This window comes from Glycine soja, chromosome 2, assembly GCF_004193775.1.
Source record: "Glycine soja cultivar W05 chromosome 2, ASM419377v2, whole genome shotgun sequence".
Classification (NCBI taxonomy): domain Eukaryota; kingdom Viridiplantae; phylum Streptophyta; class Magnoliopsida; order Fabales; family Fabaceae; genus Glycine; species Glycine soja.
Genome location: NC_041003.1, coordinates 44,866,701 through 44,882,613, shown reverse-complemented (window position 1 = coordinate 44,882,613; position 15,913 = coordinate 44,866,701). Strand labels below are relative to the sequence as shown.

General features: G+C 33.5%; 1 protein-coding gene across 6 annotated transcripts; it reads left to right on the top strand.

The window, feature by feature from the left end:
* Window positions 1-4,297: 4,297 nt before the first annotated feature.
* LOC114397502 (sister chromatid cohesion protein SCC4-like) lies at window positions 4,298-14,485 on the top strand. Of its 6 annotated transcripts, XR_003663350.1 has the most exons (18): window positions 4,299-4,740; window positions 4,830-4,981; window positions 6,251-6,392; window positions 6,648-6,764; window positions 6,919-7,420; window positions 8,149-8,187; window positions 8,285-8,406; window positions 8,637-8,783; window positions 8,999-9,088; window positions 9,203-9,327; window positions 9,953-10,158; window positions 10,702-10,826; window positions 10,914-11,213; window positions 11,995-12,424; window positions 13,432-13,514; window positions 13,608-13,699; window positions 13,786-13,990; window positions 14,185-14,485. XR_003663350.1 is itself a non-coding variant. In XM_028359579.1 (13 exons), exons 1-13 carry the CDS (start codon window positions 4,528-4,530, stop codon window positions 11,100-11,102), a joined length of 2,169 nt encoding a protein of 722 aa, XP_028215380.1. In that variant the 5' UTR covers window positions 4,299-4,527; the 3' UTR covers window positions 11,103-11,516. The 6 variants fall into 6 exon arrangements, 1 of the variants encoding a protein (XP_028215380.1); XR_003663352.1 differs by lacking the exon at window positions 13,432-13,514; XR_003663349.1 differs by having other exon boundaries at window positions 13,432-13,699.
* Window positions 14,486-15,913: the final 1,428 nt, after the last annotated feature.

The window sequence follows — 15,913 nt, the reverse complement described above, 5'->3', positions numbered from 1 at the left end:
ATAATAACAAAATCTTAAGATTGAATAATTTAATATGGAATAATTATAAAATATATAATTTTAAGATTCAACACAAGTTTTATGCTGATTCATCTCACTTTTGGGCTATGACCAATCCTCCTTCTAAACTTGAAGGACGGACTTCACTAGTCAATTCTTTGATTTAAAAAAATATTTTTTATGTCATGTACAATCTAGAATGGATTTGGTTTTATCCTAGTATTGGATTGGATTTTATGTTGTCATAATCTAGAAATATGTTATGGTTGCTATTTAAAATTATATTTTCCATTCTATAAAAAAAATTATAATTTTATAAGCATGTCAGGGACTTGGCGGGAAATACTTGGTCAGGGGGGTGGGGATGGGTAAATCTACACTCCCATCGGGTTTTGGGGCAGGGCAGGGAAATGGGGGGAGTCGGGGCGGGATGGGGTAAGCAAAATCCGGTTCTGACCCGCCCGTTGTCATGTCTACATTCAAATTATTATCTTTTTGACTCAAATTATTATCTTTTTTTTATTGACAACATTAACATGAACATCTTCAAATTTTATATAAACTTCAAAGCTTTGATCCATTAATAAATCTCAGTTAGCCATTGTATAATAGCTTGAGCGCTTTACACGAGGTGCCGTGTAGGGAGTGAGTATGGGGATCACAAATACTTAAACACTTCAACACTCTCTACGTCATATCTTGTAGAAGTACAATTTGCTAGATGCTAAGAACATACTAAAAATATATTTAAGTCCATTATTTATATGTACAAAAATACATCTTTTATTCTTTTGCTTGTACACGTGTGCAATACATACAAGAGTATTATATATATAATGAAAAAATTGTGAGAATATATTTGATGTGTTTAATGTCAACTTGTATGTTCTGATTTTTAAGTACTTGAGAAAGGTAGCTATAAATTTACTAATTTATTTATTAGATTTATGTAGGATAAATAATTATACTAATTTATTACAAGGATGAAAAACTAAAGGAAGGAAGAAAAGAAATCACAAACTGAGTCTAGAATAAAATTTATATTAAGGACAAATAATAATAAAACTTTTAAATTGAACAAATTAATATAACATGTAAAGAAAACATTGAATGCTCTTTTAACTTTAATTTAGACCATTGTATACAACGATATGTATTCAACTTATTTTTTTATAAGATAGGTAGGACTTTGTAATTCGTATGTTGGGGATAGGGAGGAGAGCGTCACATCGAATATATTTGGAGGGACTTATTTCACGTTGTTGTGTTATGTGTTTCATTTATTCATATTGACCCTTTTTTTACTTCTTGGAATTTCTTTATTGTAATTTGCAAACACTCTTGAATGACAAGGTCCAGTGGGGATTATCATTGAAATGTATGTTTGGTGTGCGAGTGTGCGATGTGTTAGAGGATCGTAGGTTCCCAAAATCACAAAGTTGGATTTCTCGCGTTGTTTGTTGTTTTTCATGCTAAGCACGCACATGTTGTATTGGGTCATTTGTTCACTAAGGGATTATATTATACCCTACTGGCAAGTGAAGGGTTTTCATCTCCTTTGGTAGCCAAAGGATGGTAAAATAAACATCCTTTGGTAAAGGATAATTGTGTGACAAAGAAAAAAAAGATTATGTACTCAAATCAATCATGTAGGATGGAGAAAAAAAAGTTGAATTTAATGCATGCTAAGCTTTAGACCATGTATAAATGTTCTTTGATTCAATGTTATATATAGAAAATAAGTTATGATTCATATACTCTATGTGTTAAAGAAGTGATGCCCCATGCACCTTATGTGTTAAGAAGTTATGACTCATTTGTTATGTGTAAGAAGTTATGACTCATGTACTCTATGTTTATGAAGTACTCGCAATAATGTATTGTTTGCAAGACACTCACTAAAACTTTGTTTCGCCAGTTTAAATTTCATGTTTCAAAATGAGTAAGTAATGGAGACCTTTAGCAACTAATAAGAGGATGTTTTGTTTTGATGTTCCAATTTCCTAGATTTATACCTTAGGCATCTGGTAACTATTTTTTTTTAATTAAGGATTTCTATATTGAGCTTAGTTCCTTTATGGTTTATGTTACTTTTTTAATAAAAGATTTGTATAGTACCTTGGGTGTAACACCCTAAAGGTATTACCAAAACTATGCCTAGATTTCTTGTACATGGAAACATTTAATATAAAGACATCATGCATCATTAAGCAGAAATCATACATTTTATAAGATTCTTACAAAAGATAAAACATAGAGAATACGCTAATCTGACTAATATATATAACTTAGAATTTAGGTGTCATCAAAACTTCCAAGCAAAGGCTCATTAAACTAAAAACAAACTCCCATACAATGGGAGATACCCAAACTAAAACATCCTTTATTGTGGGCAATACTAAGCTCCATCCTTTAGGATTTTCTCTTGTTCAACCTAAAAAACATGAAACTTTAAACAATGAAACGTAAGTCTCAGTGAATGCTCTAGTGACTTTGCAAACATGAGAGCGTTTCTATCCTAACATGTCATTTCTTAACTCTCATGATCTTACGTCTTAACCTTTAAGGGGCTTTTAGGAACCTTCCTCATCTACGGTTGGACCTACACTATCCTATTTATTACTTATTTTTCACAACTATTATACTAACTTGTGTTTACTATTAACACACAAATTCTTATTTAGTCCTTACAACTCACTAGATAGAATATATTATCACTTTGAGTTTCTCTTTTTTATTTATCCTTGACACTTAGAGTTGATCTTTGTGGTCAGTTCTAAGACCACTAAGGCTCTAAGGTACTTGGACCTCAACTTATAACATTTACATTATCATAAACCATTATATTTCTCTTAACTCATACTTTCGTATTACAAGTGGGAATTTGCTTTTTTCTTTCTTAACCTCAACTTTACTCGTCTATGTAGGGCTTACATAGACATCTTATGGGATATTACCCCTTGCATACCCTTAGGGTGGCATAAAAGTCATGTCTTCACCTAATGCATAAGTATATTTTATACCTTTCATCCAACAACTAGGTATTTAACTATACTATAGGGGATGTACAATCATACCATAAACATTTAACATCACTCATTAGATACAACATTTCATATAAAAATAATATAAATCCTATTTTTACACCCATCTTTCTTATTCCTTAAACTCTATTTTTCATCCCTATCTTCATTATTCTTTAAACTCTATTCTAACCCTCCATCTCTGTCCTTCTTTAAACTTTGTTTTTACACCCATATTCATCCTTATATCTATTTTCATCCCATCGCAACCTCCATTAGACATAAAATTTTCACTGCATGAGATTATCATCTTCCACACACAAAATTTATAGTGTTTGGTAGGATGAAATGAAAGTGAATTGAGATGAAATTTTGAATTCAAGTAGAGTGTGAAAGTGTAGATGAAGACTACCATCAATGTTAAAAGTGGGCATAGTCCTATATAATTCACCAATTCATTTTAGACATTTAACTTTGAATTTGTAGCTAAGACAAATAATAATTGCCTATATGCAAAACCCTTTACTAGACAAATTCCAAAACAGACTTACATAACAACAACACGCTAAATTTCAAATCAATTACTCGAGAAAGGGATGCCTTTTATACAAAAAAAAGTTCCTGAAAATGCAAATCAACAATATAATAAGTTCAAAAATAAAATAAAAAACCATCATACTTAAGTGATAATACACTTGTTTAAGGACAAAAATAACATTAAGTAGTTAAGTTTAAGGATTTACTTGACAGTTGAGTGTACTGAAAATAATAATAATAAGACTATGTCTAGCATGGATCAGAAAGACAAGTGACTTTTTTTAACTGCAATTTTTTCAGAACAATAGCAATTTTTTATTCCTCTATCTAACAATTTTGATTTGGGTTGAATATTGATTTTGTGGGTTTGAATGACCTTTGTTATTAACTCTGGATTTGTGAGTATGGCTTCATATGAGTTCTAAGATAGCTTTTTTGGGACCTGATTTGTTATTATGTGTTATCTGAAACAATTTTGGATCTGATTTTGGGGGAGGAGCACTTCCTGCAGCCTTTGGGGCGGAGGTGTGTGAGTCTGGACGGAGCCTCCGGAGGCAGTGGAAGGGTGGAAAAAAACAGTAAAGGGTTTGCCGAAGAAGGATGAATAGTAGGAACGGTAAAGTTTTTTAGAATGGAGGGTGTATAATGTGATAAGTCTAATAATAATGGAATTGGGAGGTATAAATATCAATTCCCATCGTAAAAGGCGAAGAACGATCCAGTAGCCCAAGAAGGGCCCGTTAAGGCAAAATAGCGGAGGAAGCTCCTGTTTGTTTTGTTTTCTTCAATTTTCGCTTCTTTTTCTTTTCCGTGGCTGACTTTTGACTCCACAACTAAGCTAAGCAAAGTAGCGAGCAAAAACGCAAAAGCGGTAGTTGAATTTTTGGTTGTGGAATTGTCGCGTTGGAATTGGAGGGAGAAGAGAAGAGGATTATTAGCACAAAAGCAGAAGCAGAATCGCGTTTGGATGGAAGCGGTGGCGGAGGGGCTATGGGGACTGGCGGAGTACCACGAGAAGAGAGGGGAAATAGGGAAAGCAGTGAAGTGCCTCGAAGCCATATGCCAAAGCGACGCGTCGTTTTTCCCTATCGTCGAGGTCAAGACTCGTCTTCGCATCGCCACGCTTCTCCTCCAGCATTCTCACAACGTCAACCACGCCAAGTCGCACCTCGAACGTTCCGTTAGTTCCTCTCAATTCTTCGGTTCTACTTTCTCAAATTCAAATTCAAAATTCTCGCTTATCGTTTTCTCTTTCTCTCTTTTTTGCAGCAATTGCTTCTGAAGTCTATTCCGTCTTGCTTCGAATTGAAGTGCAGAGCGTACAGCTTGCTCAGCCAGTGTTACCATCTCGTCGGAGCTATTCCGCCGCAGAAACAGGTCTTGCACAAGGGACTCGAGCTCACTGCGTCCGTTGGATACGAGTATGCGTTGTATTTTTTAGATCTTACTTTGGAATTTTCAGTTTTAGGTTTTAGTTTAGCTCCGATAAAATGTAGTCATAGCTTCAGATTTTGTTATTCGCGTGCTTGCATATTAAAATCAATGGTTGTTGTTACTGCACTTCACTTTATTCTCGTGAATGTTATGCTTCACAATTTTGACGAGGCATATGTGTTGCAGTGGTAAGTAATCAATGGCGGAACACGGCGGAAGGCCAAAATTCCGCCATATAAACACGCCATTGCTGCCTATAGTGCCACCATATAGTGGGTCTCCCTTCACAAATTGCCTATGGCGGTTGGCAAAAAAAAAAGCCATGATAGCGCTGCCATTTAACAGCACTTGTGTTGTTACTAATGTCTGGTCTAGCTTTGGTCTTTTTAGGATTTTTGTTTTTGTATGCTTATCTTTTTTTTATGGGATTCTTAGATTGGGTGGAAAATAGAAATGGCTTTTTAGTCTTTAGTTTTTTGAATGAATGATTCTCTTGCATATGGATTCCCTTTTTTGTATTATTGTGGCATGGTTCTACCATTGCCAATAATTTTTGTCTTAGATGGAAAGTGTAGAAGTAGTATAATCAGAATTGAGGTGAAGAATGTAGTGTTTATTGATGGAACAGACAATTTCTGAATTTGTTTCAAAATGATACTGTAGAAGAGACCGAGAAGCTGTATAAGAACAATAGGGATGCAGAATATCTACTCCAAGTCTAAAAAACTGATCACTATTATTTCTGTTTCACTCCTATTATTTGTACACTATCATACCATGTCATCTCTCCCACTCTAACTTATAAATAACTGAGACTCTTCCACCTTTTAATTGGGGGTTTGCTAATCTGGTAGCTGTAAATAATGCAGTTGTATGCACCATTTGTAAGTTGTAACAAGCTTGGTGCATATGATTTATATGTTTCAGCTAGAGGTGGAGTATAACAATAGTAGCTGTAGCCTACAATCCCGTAGATAGTAAATAGTAATTAGTAACCATGGTATGTAGTATACATACATATTCTGCATATTTTCAACATCAAAATTACCTTTCCCTTTTCACATGAGTATGCATGTCTAATAATTGTCAAAGATGTTTGATATTTGATATTAATGAACCAATGGATAAGTGGAACAGTCAGTTATTTATCATTTATGTTTATAGTGTGTTGTCAAGTTGTTCATATTGCATGCTACTTATTCTGACTAACACTGCTACTACTACATATTCATAGTTTCTAGTTTATTTTCTTGAAGGATTTCCATGAAGTTGTGGTTTTGCAACTTCAATTCACAGCTTGCAAATGCTTTATCAATTGAAGGAGACTACCAGGGTTCAATCTCTGCCTTAGAGTGTGGATATGCCTGTGCTACTGAAGTATGCTTCCCGGAGTTGCAGGTATGTTGTCAAAGGTTACAAATTACACGAAAAGACATGTTCTTTGCTTCTTTGTCTGCTCTTTGCCACTGATTCGATAGTGAATTTCTACCATCAATAAATAGAATTTTCAAAAAGCTTGTTGTTTGTCACGTCTATTGTGTGTGTCAACTGTCAACTCTCTACTATGCTTAAAGGACACTCCATTTGTGCTGAGTTTAATATGATATTTTGCTTCAGCTGTCTGTAATTTCTTGTTTTACAATAATGGATCAGTTGTTTTTTGCCACTTCAATATTGCATGTCCGCCTCATGCAATGGGATGATGATAATTTGGTTGAGCAAGCTGTTAATAGATGCAACCAGATTTGGGAGTCAATTGATCCAGATAAAGTGAGTGAAATGTTCTTTAGCTTATTGCTTTCCCATTTTCTTTTGCAGACAATGCACAGTTATAGACACTGTATGTTTTTAACTGAGATGCACCATGATTCTTTTTTTTACCTTTGATCTAATTTATTTTCTCCTGCTTCCACACACTACTCAGAGACGACAATGCCCTGGCTTACTATTTTATAATGAATTACTGCACATATTCTATCGACTGCGGCTATGTGATTACAAGAATGCTGCACCCCATGTAGACAATCTGGATGCTGCCATGAAGATTGATATGCAGCAAACACAACGTATACAAGAGCTAGTGAATGAGCTCAATGCTTTAGACCAAAGTCTCTCCCGATCTGACCTTCACTACAGGGATAGGACAGCATTATCTAAAAAGCAAACAATGATTCAGGAGCAACTGAAAAGCATGACTGGATTGTGTTCAATTGGGCAGGAATCACTGCAACCAGTATATTTTGGGAATGTCAGAAGGATAATAGGAGATAAGCTTCAGTTAGCACCTCCTCCTATTGATGGCGAATGGCTTCCTAAAAGTGCTGTCTATGCATTAGTTGATCTAATAGTAGTTGTATTTGGGCGCCCAAAAGGACTTTTTAAGGAGTGTGCAAAACGCATACAGTCTGGGATGAATATAATTCAAGGTTGTTCACCAACCTTTTTTGTGAGTTTGTGTAATTTTTTCTTCTTTTGGGTTTGATCCCAATTTTTTGCTTGGCATATAAAGCCAAAATCACTTGACAGCACTACTTCTTATTTTAAGTACAGAATAATAATTACTTATTATGGTATGTGAAATCAATTTGTATGAATTGGCTGTCCAAATAGCCCTGTGATAATTTTTAATGTTGTCTGAATTATACCTTTTCACCTGCACTTCAACTGTCTATCAGTCAGCAGCTATTCTATATGTCCAATCACATTCATAAAATGTCTTTTCTGTTGGTTTCTAGGCTTTAATGTGAAATGTATTAGGAAGAATCAACTGATTAGAATTTAGAAGCATTACTCCTCTGAATTATTTTTCTGAAAGCATGATTGGTGAGTTGAGTTGTTTCTGTATTCAAATGGATTTCCATGTTAGTCATTGCTGTTATACACTGCTTTGGAGACTGAAAAATTGTAGCTACTTTGAACGTATCTTACCTATGAATAATATTTGTTTTGTGGTAATTGTGTCCCACATTGTAAATATTGTTAATAATGTATTTTTACAAATTTCTCAATTATAATGATTATCAGTTTCCATACAAATGAGATTTTATTTTGGGCCGGTATTAAAGTATTTAGGTTTATATGTTATAAAAGGGCTATATATGTAAATTCAACCAATAATATTCAGTTTTTCATATTTTCAAGTTCTTCCCTGCAGATGAGTTAGTGAAGCTTGGAATTACTGATGGTGTTAGAGGTGAGATTGGTTATTCTTATCTTGTCTATAAGATGCTTATGCTGCCATGCAAACAAGGATTCCTTACGCAACCTTGTTGAACCTTCTTTTTTACCAGAAGTGGATTTACAACACTCTTCTATTTGGATGGCTGGTGTGTACTTAATGCTACTAATTCAGTTTCTTGAAAACAAAGTGGCTATAGAGCTCACGCGAGCAGAATTTGTTGAAGCACAAGAGGTTGGATATCATTCTATTGTATATTTTGTCAGCTCTAAGGATGAGAAGACATGATAAGTTGCATTTTATTCCATAAAATTTCAAATCCCTCTTCATAATCCACCTTATTAGCTGGGTTGCTTCTGGTGATATTTTTCTTATACCTGTAGACTTTAAAAGTTGGTAGTTAATGTGAATCCCTTTATGTTCCAGAATTGAAATCATTAATGATAATCACTGCAATTTTTCAGGCTTTGGTACAGATGAAAAATTGGTTCATGCGGTTTCCAACCATATTACAGGCATGTGAATGCATCATTGAGATGCTTAGAGGCCAATATGCTCATTCAGTTGGCTGTTATCACGAAGCTGCTTTTCATTTTATTGAAGCAGTGAAGGTATATATATATATATGATATGTCTATGACTTAAATGGAATATTTTAGTAGTGAACAAGATGTAGTCTCTATAGTTTTGGTAATTTTGACACATCTATAAACTGATTAGGGATACTGGAGACTATATTTATGTTTTTCTGTATAGAGCTTGGTTATAAATTGTTGATGGGGATAACTTCCAGATATTGAAGTAATGACTACATATTTATGTGTAGCTTACAGACAGCAAATCAATGCAAGCTATGTGCCAAGTTTATGCAGCTGTCTCTTACATCTGCATTGGTGATGCTGAATCTTCTTCACAGGTGGAGAAATATCTCTAATTGCAAATTAAATTGGTTCCACTTCCACATACTTTCTTTTTAAGTAATTTAATTCCATGGAGAATATTTTTTAATTGAATGATAGTTTTCCCACAGGCACTTGATTTGATTGGGCCGGTTTATGGAGTAATGGATTCTTTCGTAGGAGTTAGAGAGAAAACAGGTGTTCTTTTTGCTTATGGTCTTTTATTGATGAAGCAACAGGATCTACAAGAAGCAAGGTAAGTTTTTCGATAACCTGTGTTAAGTTTACAGTCTACAATTTTTTAATGTATATGACAGTTTTATTTTTTTTTTAATTTTACAAAAAATATATGTTGGTAGATATTTGTATACTAAGTATTTACAAAAACATGTAGACTACAATAAAAAAATAAGTATGAATAAATATTTAATTAATCCTATTTTAATTATGCATCCACATGAAAAAAATGTACTTTACCTGTAGTTATTCATTATTATACTTTTGTTGTATATTATTTAAGATCCCCTGTTGAAAGATTGATCCTTGACTCTTGACCCTTTTTCTTCATTGTGTCAATTTCTAAAACATGGATACAAACAATAGGAACAGTTGCTGTGCCTTCTGTTGGTTCTAAACATAAATCTAGAGACAAAAATTTGGACGGTTTCATTCTTATAAAAAAACCAGAGCTATGCCTTAGTTGGTGAATGTTTCTTTAAATGTTTGTCATATAATAGATTTGATCGTTATACTTATATGGATTATGGACCTTAAAATTAAGTAACCTCCACAATAGAACCTCACTTGCTACTGAACACTTACCTCCATCGGCTCCATCCACATATTCTTCTACCTTCCTTTAAGTTGCAAATTTGTTGCAGGAATCGCCTGGCAAGGGGATTGCAGCTGACACATACGTATTTGGGGAACCTTCAACTTGTTTCACAATATTTGACGATCCTTGGTAGTTTGGCCCTGGCATTACGTGACACTGTACAAGCCAGAGAGATATTGAGATCTTCTTTGACCTTAGCAAAGAAACTTTATGATATTCCTACTCAGATTTGGGTGCTATCTGTTTTGACAGGTACTTACCTAAGACTACCTAGTTTGTGAATGCAACAAATCTATTATGACTTTAAGTGCTCCCTAGTTACACACTTTGTTGATGCGTACTTGGATAGCCACCAGAGTGTCTTGCCTTGCTTGCTAATTGATGAGCTAATTTCTGGTTTGAACTCGGAAGATAAACCTTGTGTAAGAGTGGTTCCTATGTAAGTGGGGTAATGATTAAATAGTATAATTTCCGAAATGGTGTCCTGGCATCTACTTGGTGTATTTAATTGGAGGTTACGAGTTCAAATCATAGAAACACCCTCTCCTTTTCTGGGAGTAAGGTTGTGCACATCTAACTTTCCCCCAAACCCCATCAAGTGGGAGCCTTGTGCACTGGGCTGCCTCTCTCTCTCTCTCTCTGTCTCTCTCTCTCTCTCTATATATATATATATTACTTGTATCTTCTGCTCAGATGTTCCGTTTTTAGTTATCACCCTTATCTGTATTCTTGATGTATCTTGTAAGATTTGTTTTTATTGAAAACATTTTCAACTATACTTCCTGGCTCTTGCAGCCTTATATAAAGAATTAGGTGAAAGGGGGAATGAAATGGAGAATGCTGAGTATCAAAACAAAAAATTAGAAGATTTGCAGAGGAGACTTACTAATGCACATGCATCCATTTATCATATTGAAATAGTAAGTTCATCTCGACAAAGAATCAATATGTAGTATGCCTTTGGGTTTACAGTTATTTATTGTTTATTTCACCATTTTGATTAACAGATCGACAAAGTAAGACTTGAAGTTCACCAATTAAATGATTTGGACATCAAGCGTGCAGTGGCAGGCCCAACTATGGGAGTCAATCTTGATATTCCAGAATCAATTGGTCTGTCAGCACCCTTACCTGCTCCATCATCATCTAGGCTAGTTGATATAGACACCAGAAGACGGGGAAAACGGAGAATTTAGTGTTTTCCTTGTACAGGCAAATCCATTATTGTGAATTACTTGCTATCTATTGCTCCAAGGTCCAAGTGGGATGAAGAGTTTAGCAGATAGGGTTTCCAGCTTCCTAGCAAGGTTCTTTTATCACACGCATCACTTTTACAATATTCTGTACAGTTAATTAGGATGTTATCCATAAGTTTTAAATGGAATAGATATTAGAAGTCACCAGTTAACATTTGAATTGGGTTCTTTTTTGTATCAAAAAGAGGGAAAAAAGTAGATTAGGTTTTTAGGGAAGTTTCTTAGGATTTCTTTTACTGTGTTCCAGCTGTTTATAGCATTTTTCATTCACGGAAGTCAGTATGCTTATAAAGATGTCATACTGTAAATTAATTGCAAAAGTTTTAGTGATATAGAATATTAGAATTTTGTGTACACCAAATCTGGATATGTTTTGTTCTCTGTCAAAATTAAACCTTGAGATGAATCATTCATGGCTGTGGCAGATCTACTTTACGAAGGAACTTCATTTTCCCTATGCCCAATTGCGGTCCCTTTTCATGGCCATGCAGTGTGGAATGTCAAAACCTTATGTATGCATGATTGTTCCAAGGTTGGAAAAACCGGGTTTGGTATTTGGTTAGTAGTATTGTCAAAGCTACCACACATTGGCTTCAGTAGAGATTCAAAGAGATACTTTAAAATTATATCTGTCCGTTTGTGTAATAGTTTTTTGGGTTAACTTTGTTTTTGGTTCTCGAACCTCTTTAATTTTTACTTAGTCCCTAATAAAAAAGTTGATTAGTCTTGGTCTCATGTTTGTGTCCGTTAACATTTTTAGGCTTTGCTGTTAAATCTCTGGTAATTGATGATGTAGCAATTTTATGAGTGACACATGTCAATTTTTGACCAGATCCGTAGTGCACTCGCATCTCTTCCTCAGATTTTGACGATGTGCGTATGTCGAACACCTAAGTGAGCATCAAGACCAGATCCGTGGCGCACTCTCAACACTTTGCGGCAAAGTCGAAACCTTTTGGAGACCAAATTCTTTCGTTGCTTGCTTGCTTCCATTGGAGGGTGTCGCTTGGGGCACCGAGCATTTTTTTGGGGCATCCAGCAACGTGGGTGAAAGGGTAAAAATGCCCTTCACCTTTAATATAAAAGCAGCACAGTGACTCGTCCGTACAAATCACTGTACATTTCCAAAAAAATTTCTCCTTCGTCCCTCCTCGAGAAGCCTTCTTCTTCTTCTTCTTCCAAAATCTGCCTCCTCTTCTCCTCTCCGGCGACCTCTTCTTCGTTGCCTCCTCTTCACTTCCTCGAGTTGTTCTCCCGTCAAGGTAAGTGAATTTTCTTCTTTCTTTGATTTGTATTATTGTTGCTTCTTCTATGTGTATCTTCTTGTCTGCTTTCTCTCTATCTGCTTGGTTTTTTATTTTATTGAAATACCCAATCCGTATGGGTTTTTTTTTAAAAACTGTTTTAAGCTCGTATGGCTTTTTTTTTTTACTGAAATACTCATATGGATTGACAATATGTATGAGTTTTTTTAAAAAATGTTTTAAGCCATACGGAATGCAAATCTGTATGACTTTTTTTAATTTTTTTTTACTGAAATAATCATACGGATTGAATCCGTATGGTTTTTTTTAAAAACTGTTATAAGTCATATGGATTGTCAATCGTATGACTTTTTTTAAAAAAAGTTTATTTTAAGGAAAACAGTTATAAAGATTGACAATTTGTATGTTTTTAAAAAAAAAAAACTGTTTTAAGCCATATGGATTGCCATGGTTTTTTTTTAAAAAAAAAAAATATTTTAAGGAAAACAATCATAAGGATTGGTAATCCGTATGACTTTTTTTTAAAAAAAATGTTTTTATGCCATACGGATTGGCAATCATGGCCTTTTTTAAAAAAAAATGTTTTTATGCCATATGGATTGGTGGCTTTTTTTAAATAAAAGTTTTTATGTCATTCGGATTGTCAATCCGTATGATTTTTTTTAAAAAAAGGTTTTTTAATTTTTAAAATGCTCTTTTATTAGAAAAAAAATAAGAAAAAATGAAGGATATTTATATTGATTTTAGTTTGTTTATTATTGATTTTATGAATGATTTATTTATTATTCAGTTTATCTAAGAAATGTGTGTAGGATTAAATTACAATTTATATTAGATTAGATTAGTTTTTTAACACAAACATTAGATTAGAAATAGGAAAATATTAGTAGGATTAGATTACAATTTACATTAGATTATATTAGTTTTTTAACACAAACATTAGATTAGAAACATGAAAAGTAGAACAAAAATATTAAAATATTATTTTATCAAATATATTTCAGAATGTCACCACACTCTCGTGCGTCGTCATCACGTTGGACCAGCCTCAATGAGAAACTGGAAGAGCTTGTTGCGAATGTGCCTAGTAAGAATTAACATTTAGTTACTTAAATGTTAATTCTGTTTTGTGCTTGAATGCCTGTTAATTGGTTGATTATGTCAAAATTAACCATTGAAGAACACGGAGAGGGGAGGAAAATGACAAACAGGATGCTGAATGTCGCGGCTCCAACAGAGGCTTTTTTCCAGACCGTTCACGCCAGGGACCAGGTCATGTTCATTTTGATTTAATTAACATTTGATTTTTGTGTTATTTCGTGTAACTAACCAACCTTATTTTGTAATATGACATGTAGATTTTCGGTGAAGTTGGTAAGGTATATGCTGCCAAGTGGAAGGACATACTGGATATTATATGACATTTGGTTGACAAAGACGAAAATTATCATAACGTTGTGTACAACAAAGATTTGGATCAACCAGCCATTGTAGTAGGGTGAACAATACTACGAGATTTTTACCCGTTGACCGGAGATCATCTAGTATCCTTGCATCATTATGGTAAGAATGTATTTTTTCTTACTATATTCAAGATTAGTTGCCTGTCCAGATTATGTTACCTTCAAGGGTTATTTGACTGAGCATAAAGTTTCCTATAGCAGTCTCGTAAGCAACTTCCTAATTTCATTTCTTTATTTTTTAAGTTTTAAATTTGATAACATAAATTGTTGACATAACATTTTTTTATTTGTCAGGACGTTCCAAGTCGCATGTATTATTTTGTTAAAGACAAAGGTTGGACGCATTTGCATTTGGAGGACGTTGCAGAATGTCGGCTCGTGTTCAATCATTATAGGAAGACACTTAAAATTGGAGCTAGATGGAAATATTTCTGTGAGACCTTGTCGTTGATCGCTGACATGAAAATTATTTTTGAATTCATTGCTCCCAATGTTAACCGTGTGCTCTATTGGTCGTGTTTATGAACAATTTAGAATTTTGAACATTTTAATTACTTTTAACATTTTAATATTATTATGTACATTTTAATTCTTATCAACATTTTAATTATATATTAGTTGTTTTATAATAATTGTTCTATCATGTGTTGATTTTAAATTTGTTGCAACAATGTTCTTATATATAATAGTTGTTTTGTCATGTATAATATTATCCATTGTTTTTGAAAATTTTTTGACATGTTTTTGAAATAAATTATTTTTAATTAATGACTAAATGAAATTTTTTTATTATTGTTAAATTTAACCAATTAGTAAATTAATCATTAAAATATTTTTTAAATTATTTTCTTTTATCATTGCAAAATTTTGTAATCTGTATGGCCATAACTGAATTAATTTTTTCTAATTGATTTAATTTATTATTGTGAAATTTAAAATAAAAAACATAAAACAATTTCACCATATGGAGTGGAAATCTGTATGACCATACATATTCTCAATTTGTACATACGTTAATTTTTTTTTTGCACTCATGTCCTTTTTCGATGACGGAAATTGAGAGTATATTCTTCACAAACACATGTACATCATGCTTCAAAATCACCCTTAATCAAAACAACTTAGAGTCATGAAAATTTTATGAAAAAAAAAATAACGCTGCAGAAATGAAAAAATAAACCTGCTATCTAAGACTGAAAATACCATAAAAGAATTTTTGGAATTTTCAGAAATTGCTGGTGTCCCAAGCAATTCCCTCCATTGGAATGGATTTTTTGGTTTTTGAGATATTGATTTTGTTTAATTTTTGTCTTTTTTTTTTTGGTTGTCGAGCAAAGGGTGTCGTGCAATTCCATTGTTTCCCGAGTGAGTTTGGTTGCGTGTTGTCTTGGTGGCTGCCGAGGATTCATCGTTCCACTGACAACGACTTGCGTCAAAGACACCCCACTCTGGTCTTTACTTGCGTAGAAACCATGCCTAAGGACCACCGACCCAAAACATCGTTCTTGGGCCCTTTGATCAAAAGTCGGACCATTGAATATTGATGGCTTCTGATAAAAAAATTTATTCAATTGATGTAAGGCTTTTGCAATTTGCATAAAGTCCAATGATTTTTCAATGTATTCTGGGTAGTAGGAAACTCTGTAGCGTTCTTGATTTTTTTAGATTCATTCCTCTTTTGCGAATAACCCGTCAATGATTTATTTATTAAATGTCTGTGAATCAATTTTTGGCTGTTTTCAACTGGCACAAAAGTTTAGGAATTAAGATCAGTCAAAACTAAAAGTGAAAATCTGAAAAAGTTGAAAGACAAAAATATAATTAATTTAAATTTTTTAAGCAGTCAATTTTATTTATTTATGCATTACTATATAATCTAGTATTAAATTTAAATTTGACTCTTATTTTATTTAATATATGTTTAATTATTTTTAAAATGAGTATTAAAAAAATTGACACTGATAATGTACAAAGAGACATACTTAACAAATAACAATTTTTTAATCTTTAAAATAAAATTATT